Source organism: Austrofundulus limnaeus, unplaced genomic scaffold (genome assembly GCF_001266775.1).
Source record: "Austrofundulus limnaeus strain Quisiro unplaced genomic scaffold, Austrofundulus_limnaeus-1.0 Scaffold398, whole genome shotgun sequence".
NCBI classification, from domain to species: domain Eukaryota; kingdom Metazoa; phylum Chordata; class Actinopteri; order Cyprinodontiformes; family Rivulidae; genus Austrofundulus; species Austrofundulus limnaeus.
Window position 1 is genome coordinate 414749 of NW_013952800.1, and position 8214 is coordinate 422962.

Consider the following 8214-nt stretch of genomic DNA (forward strand, 5'->3'; position numbering starts at 1 on the left):
ACTTCCCGACGTTGCTTGAAGCGCGTCCACCATAGACTTTGCATGTAAACCTGCTGCTCCTGACGCTGAAATCGCGTTCGGTGTGAACGCACCATTAGCTTCATGTGTTGTGACTGTTGTAAATACAGTGATCCCTCACTATGACGCAGTTCACCTTTCACGGTCTCGCTGCTTCACAGATTTTTTTGTGCACTTTATTTTTACAGTGCATTGTGCTCTTCGTCCTGATTGGCTAAACAGTCTCTGTGCTCAACAGGTTATCAACATGTCAGAGCCTGTAGGACGATTTAAAAAACAATAAATAACACCAAATAACCATCTTCCAAACTGTTCTGCCACTAGAAATAAGTTCTGGACTTTTTCCGCTCTCCTTTCCTCCTGCTTTGCAGCAGGCACTGCCAAAAACAAATAAAATAAAATAAATAAATAAATAAAAATAGTCCGTCAGCTCGCAGCTCCTGGAGCGGCGAAACTAAACGAACAATCCGCCTCTAAATTATCTGGTGAATTAATTATCTGCTGTGCACAACATTTGCTTGGTTTTTCGCCAATAAAGCAAAGCCATTTTCTTTATTTTATCTTTTTATTTTATCCATCGTTAAAGACAGGCCGGTGTTCCTCCCTCTTCAGATGCACGTTGATCCGCTGCTGCGTCCAACACCGAACGCGCTCCAGTGCATCCAAGGTGTTGGGCGCATTTTTGCTGCTCAAAACACGTTCGGTGGGAACCCGGTGTACCGGCCACTACTTCACAGATTTCGCCTATCATGGGTTGTTTTTGGAACTCAACCGCCGCGAAAAACAAGGGATCACTGTATTGTTGTAAATATTCATGTATGTGTAAATTTATTACCGTAACTGAAGGTGAGTCGTGTAAAGTTATGTTTTTATAACACAAGTAGCCCCCCAACACATATTTCTTTGGAGAAACACTGTCATTGCTTCATAAACCTCTGTGTGAGTGTGTGTTTTATTTATTTATTTTTAAAGTACCAATTTAAATACCATTTAGGAACCGGTACCATTTTGAAAGTATTGATTTAGCATCTGTATAGAATTAAACCCTTTCAACACCCAACTCTAAGATGAGACACAGGAAAAAAGTCATTATTTGCTTTCAGCGGTGGGCAATAATAAATGCTATACACATACCCTCCTTGACTTCATCCGCAGCAGGCTTGTCTTCTTTCCTTTGCTTTATGGCCTGTAGTTCCTTCTTCAACTGCCGAACTTCTTTCCTTAATTCATCACTGGAAGAATAGAAAATAAACTTTTAGGAACATTAACATTATGTATCTTTATGCAACTCCTATATTTGCGACAGACAGGATGAATGGCACAAGGGTTCAGAAGAAGAAAACAAATTTACAGTAATTGATCAATTCATTTTTTTGTCAACATTTAAATTTTTTTTTTAGTTTCACTGTTTTGTGTAACAAAATTAACGGTATCAAAATAAATGATCTTATAAAACATTCATAAAACATGCTATGCAATAACTGGAAAGAAGATTGAGTTGCTCAAATAAATTTAACATTCAAGTTAATCAAGTGTTTTACCCTCCAGGCATTTATAAAAATTTACAATGGCTGTTCAGATTAACTTGTGAAAATAAAACAACAACAACAACAACAACAACAACAACAACAACAACAACAACAACAACAACAATAATAATAGGGTCACAGGGTTCACTGGTGTCCATATCCAGCAGTCACAGTGCGAAGGGCGGGGTACACCCTCCTGGACAAGTCACAAGTCCAGCACAATCACAGTTGCCAACTTAGCGACTTCGTCACTAGATCTAGCGACTTTTTACACCCCTCTAGTGACTTTTTTTCCCAAAAAGCGACTAGCGACAAATCTAGTGACATTTCCCGGTGTTTTTAGAGACTTTTAGGAGCTTCGGCGACAGCATTTTCCAAGCACTTTTTTTCCATTTCTCCTCCTTTCCTCCACAAGCAGCGAACGCGGAGGTGAGCCCCTCCCCCTTCCTAAAGCCGTCCGAGTTGCTGAAGCCTCGTGCAGCACCCCCAACCCTACCCCCACCCCCGGCTGAAGTCAGCTGAGAGGAGACCGCAGCAAATGAATCACGCATGCGCAAAGCTGCCACTGCTTCTGTCATGTTTACTGTAATGTTGTTTCATTGGTACTGTCTCTGTAAACTAAATCTCTGGACCCAGCTGTGTTTGACTCACAGATCAGTCACTGCTTCACCTCTTCCTCCCTGTGTCTCCTGACATCGAACTCTCCGCAGATTAAATTTAAGATTCCCACAAATTTAATTTATGTAGATCTAATCATTGAAGTCATAAAAATGATTTTTATTTAATTAAGTTTAATTGCAGTTCTAAACGTATTTAGCAGGGGTAGACATAAGGATTTTTTTCAGGTTGTCCAGCGGACAACCTGTTGACAAAATCTGGTTGTCCGCAAAACATTTTGGTTGTCCAAAAAAAAAATCTCGATTAAAATGTAATTTTATAGGTAGCCTATATTGTTCTGTATACGAAGTTTACTGTATACAAATGTTTTCAGTCAGCATTTCAACAGTTTCAGGAGCTGCTTGAGTAAAACTCCTCCTCATCCTCTTCTTTGAAATAGAGAGCAAAAATCAACATCCAACAACCATAAGCTTCCTGCTTACAGGACCAACATTTTAATTTAAATAGTAGTATAACCTACTGTCTACATGACCTTATTAAAGCTACAGATTAGTGTTCTTAGGACTGAAGACTTTCTGGATAAAGGGGATTTAAACAGCTCTTCTGTCATTTTAGTGTTTTCAACTGAGGAGCTTTGATGTATTTATTTAAAAAGAATTATAGCACAAGAAGTTCTCTGCATAGAAAAACCTATTTATTTTTTACTGATTTTTTAACCAAACTGACAAGTTTCTCCACTATAATTGTTGTGTAATGTAAATGCATTGAAACACCTGGATAAATTTAGAAGATACTGTATTATGATTAACTACAAGCACCTGAAGCTGACTCAGAGAACTCTGTGATTTTAGAGGAAAATCAAAGTCAAACGTAGACACGGACCCCCCCCACCCCCGGCGGCTGTGGTCCGCTTGCACACCCGACTCGCGTATGATTAATACAGATTTTTTTGCGAAAATTACTGATTTGTGATGCTCATTATATACGTAAATTTGTGAAGGGGTTGACTTGTGGACTCTGAAGTCCCGGGCCGGTCGGGGCCGCGGTGCGCGTGAAGAGGTGCTGCGGCTGTGGTCAAACTGCCTCTCAGCCCTCGTTTTAAAAACAGTCAGATCTGTCGCGGTTTTGTTGTGCTCGTAAACACACGGTGTTACAGGAGAAATGCTGTGAGGTGCTTTTAGAAATATAATATATGTAAAATACGACGTAATCCTCGGTGGAAAATAGCTCAGGTCAACACCTCCCGGGAAAACGCTCAGCGTTTCCTGGACTGAGTGAAGCTGACCCCTCCCCCACAGAGAAAGAAAAAAGGCAGTGGTGTCAGTCAGACAGCATGACCCGCCCTGCTCTGTTCTGATTGGGTAAAACTTTGAATGTGGTTCTCTTTATTGGGTGAAAGAACCGTCAGTTTAAACCCTAGATGGCTTTAACAAGTTTTTTTTTTCTCCTGTTCATTTTTACAATGACGAACACCCGCTGATTTTTTCTTGGTTGTTCACCGGACAACTTGGAGGCGGGATCTGGTTGTCCGAAATGAAAATAGGTTGTCTCAGACAACCTAAACAACGGTTACGTCAACCCCTGTTTAGTGTTTTTATTCACTTTTTTCTCTTTATCATCTCTCCTATAGCTCAGATCACAATTATTGGCAAACATCCAACTATGCAAAGTAAGTGATGACGTCTTCTAGCAACTTCTAGCAACTTTTAGGACAGCCAATAGGGTCTTTTCTTGCTCAGGAGTTGGCTACACTGAGCACAAGACCCCCGTGACCACAGAAAAGGAATAAACGGTTATAGATAATGGATGGACAGATAATAATAATAATAATAATAATAATAATAATAATAATAATAATAATAAAACAAATTGACATTACAAAACTGTGCACTGATAAAGCAACTAAAAAACACGTCTCAAATCGAAACTAAAAGTTTCTAAAAAAAATCATTCAGTGGTTCATGTGATATTTTGTAAAGACACCAGGGTTGATACCAACAATTAATGCTACATTTTTAAGCAAAGATTTTGCACTATAAATGTACTTGGAGTGGCTTGCAGCTGTAGACACACCAAATTTTATCTAAATATCTGTAAAAAAGGCAAATTTTGTGTTTTCTAAGGTGAAGTGGCTGCGGTGTAAGTACCAATCCTGCCGTAATTGGAACTAAATGTAGAAATACATAAATGAATGGTTTGATAAAATAATGTGACAAATACCACTAAAAAAATTTAAAAACCAAAAACTTTACTAACTTATTTAATTATAACTCCTACATTATGTAAAAGTTTTACCTGAGCTTTACAAATCATTGCATTCTGTTTTGATTTACTTTTTTATTACATCTGTATTTAGAGTGGACCTATTATGCAAAATTCACTTTTTAAAGTTTTTTTTACTCAACTTTGGGTATGTACTTCTTAAAAAACAGTCCTAGAACAAAAAAATGCACCCAGGGGCATATTTACTGTAAGTAAATGTATTTTTTATGTATATTAACGACAAGTTTTATACTTCCGTTATTTTGTGATGTCACAAGCCGTACGACAACCCACCAGAACCTGCGTTCAGCCCCTTACCTAGCAACCCCTGGGTGAGGCTCCACCTCCTCAGTATAAAAAGCCGTCACGGTTGTTGTGCAATGCGCAGCTCATTTCACAACAAGCCTCCAATAGGGCAATGGGTAGAGTGTTGGACCAGAGAGTGGTACAGACACTATTTAATTTTTTTTCATTCGTTATGAACACATTTTCTCATGTACCTCTGTTGTTTAGCTTATTAAAGCCTTGTTAAAGCCTATTTGTTCGAGTTTCTGAGGTATTTTCGCTGCTGCTGCTCCCTGCTCTGGTAACAGCATGCAGAGTGAGCACAGAGCAGAGGAGGGGGAGAAAAAAGAAGAAGAAGCTGGGACCGACTCTACCTCTGGGTCTCATATGGTTGTACAACGGAGCTTCTGCTATTTTTAGCCATGCTAACGTAAATGCTGGCTTTGGAGGGCGGAGTTAATGTCAACAGATTTTTGGAGGGCGTTACCAACAGAGCTCATTAACATAAACAGCTCTTCTGAACGGAAGTCAGAGCAGGCAGAACTAGAAAATGGGAAGTTTTATTATCTGAGAATTATTTTGTGCATTAAATTGAAGGAACATGGTCTGGATAGCCCACAGACATACCATAAACATTTCTAGGACCCATAATTGGTCTCCATTAACCAGGCAAATCCCATTGAGATCACAGATCTCTTTCTCAAGGGAGGTCTGGCCAAATTTTACACAACATCTAAACCTTTTTCCAAATTGGGGTTGTGTAACCTTCACATCAGTGTTGTGAACTACAATCTAAAAAAGGTTTCCAGCGAGCAAGAGCCGCATTTGAAGTAGTCATGCAAAAGCCGGAAGATGTGTAAACCTGGCAGTTCCAAAACATACACAATCCTGCTGCCAAGAACTGGATTGTCTCAACCAGTTTTCTACACAAATGCAGTGCAGAATGCCTTCCTGATCTCTGTGACCTTTCCCTGAGAACGCCCCGGGCTATGACCGATGGCAGGGGACAAGTGCAGCCAATTAATACACAGTGACACAACGACTGGAGTATGGCCCCTTTGTTGGGATAATTAGTGCCTGATGTTGCATTTAAATGACCCTATTCACAAGCTTTAAGTAGGCTTTCTAAAAGCTGTGTAATTTTTAAAAGATTTTTTGACAAATTAAAACTAAAATAATCCTATATAGTAGAGTGAGAGTAGTACAAGAAAATCCTTTTTTTTATTTCTAATTAGTCAAAATAGGTTAAACACTAAAATACACAAACCTAAACTACAATCTTAGGGAAATAAAAGCTGTAGTAGTCTCTTTTATTATCTAAATGAAAATTACACATTTCAGGGATTTTTTTATTTCCACTATTGCCAATGTGATGCTCAGAATGGGATTAAGATTAAGTGAAAATTTAATTCAATCTGTTGGCTTACTAAAGATGCTGTCACACGGTGATAGCATCAGCGTATAATAACATACAAAGGAAAAAAAACTGCAAAAACACTGGTGTAAGTTGCAATAGTTGGGTGCAAATTTTAATTAAGTTACCAGCATGTGGATATACAATGGAATAAGTTGTCATTACCAATGCCAGCCAGTCTGTGCAGATGTGTAGCTGATAAGGTACGCATAAATTACAAATAAGCTACAAGTAAGTTATTTGCAAGTTTAAACTGATTACATGCAAGGTTGTGAGTTCAATCCCCGGTCCAGCTTCTTTGTGCAGTTATGTTTTCTCCCAGTTAAAACATGTATGTTAGGTTGCCTTGCAAAATAAACCTGTATTCTCAGTGGGGTTTGCCTGATTAAACTAGATACCGCATAGCAGTAGCATAATGACCCACACACACACAAATGCACCAGAACTCAGAAGCCTTTATTCCTAATAAATGCCATGCTACTAGGTGCATCCCAAAATTGTAGTGGTTTGGGTGGGGGTCTTTTTTTGGGGGCGGGGGGTCACTGGTTAACCTGATGGATAGCCCCTCATCAGAATTAAACAACAAAATAAATCGGAAGCTCCTATGTTTAATGGTTTTTGAGCTATAGCCATTTTTGTATGTCCAGATACCCCTTTTTCAGATAAATTGGGGGTCGGGGGGACACTGATTGGTGGGCCTGATGGATAGAGCTTCATCAGAGCTAAACAGCAAAAAAATCTGAAGCTTTTATGTTGAACAGTTTCTGAGTTATACGTATTTTTGCATGTCCTGACACCCCCTCTTTGAAAGGAGCCCCCTCCTCAAATATGGGGTCTATCATAAAACTGTTAACTGGCGCAGTGTAGGTCGGATTCAACTACAGTCCTGCCAAATTTCATGTTGATTGGTGCAGCTGTTTTTGTGCTACGGTTGACCAAAAATCTCCGGAGGAAAAAAAAACTAGAAACCACATAGCGGTAACATAATGACCCCCGCACGCAGAAATGCACCAGAACTCAGAAGTAGGGTTGGGCATAATCGTATCATGTGCAATTAATCGTCAGAAAAACATTAATCGATTACTTTTTGGCACTTGACGATTAATATGACTAATGCCACCAGGCAGAATCCGCTCGTTGCTCCTCTCTGCTTCAAATATGATGAACATTTAAAAAAGTTCTGCAATTAATTTATCTATCAACACAGTTTTAAATTTGATGTGTAGCATGAAGTCTGTAATTTTGACACAATTTGGAACAGATTTTTATGAAATCTTTCCCACTAAATTGGTCATGTGACCAGGACATAAGGGTGTCACCGTCAAATTAATCGTTATCGGCTAAATACCACAATTAATTGTGATTAATTTCTTTGCCAATATTGCCCAACCCTACTCAGAAGTCTTTATTCCTAATACATTTCATGCTACTAGGTGCATCCCAAATTTGTAGTGGTTTGAATGGGGGTCTTTTTTTGTGGGGGGGGGGGGGGCATTGGTTGACCTGACGGATAGCCCCTCATCAGAGCTAAACAACCAAAGAAAATCTGAAGCTCCTATGTTTAATAGTTCTTGAGCTATAACTATTTTTTAAGTCCAGACACCTCTTTTTCAGATAAATTGGGGTCGGGGGGGCGACACTGACTGGTGGGCCTGAAGGATAGAGCTTCATCAGAGCTAAACAACAAAAGAAATCTGAAGCTTCTATGTTGAACAGTTTCTGAGTTTTAACCATTTTTGTATGTCGAGACACCCCCACTTTGAAAGGAGCCCCCTCCTCAAATATGGGGCCTATCATAAAACCGTTGGCTGGCGCAGTGTAGGTCAGACTCATCTACAGTCCTGCCAAATTTCATGTTGATTGTTGCAGCCATTTTTGTGCTACGGTTGACCAAAAATCACTGAAAAAAATAAAAATAAAAAACTAGAAAAAACTAGATATCACATAGCGGTAACATAATGACCCCTGCACGCAGAAATGCACCAGAACTCAGAAGTCTTTATTCCTAATAAATGTCATGTTACTAGGTTAATCCCAAATTTGTAGTGGTTTGGATGGGGGTCTTTTATTTGTGTGTGTGTGTGTGTG

The 8214-nt window shown here is 39.3% G+C and overlaps 1 protein-coding gene across 1 annotated transcript in view; it reads right to left on the reverse strand.

The window, feature by feature from the left end:
• Positions 1 to 8214, reverse strand: part of cwc27 (CWC27 spliceosome associated cyclophilin) — a 78675-nt gene that overhangs the window by 36733 nt on the left and 33728 nt on the right. The window contains exon 9 of the mRNA XM_014023946.1: positions 1153 to 1250. Within this exon, the coding sequence (XP_013879400.1) occupies positions 1153 to 1250 (98 nt within the window). The remainder of the gene's footprint in view (positions 1 to 1152; positions 1251 to 8214) is intronic.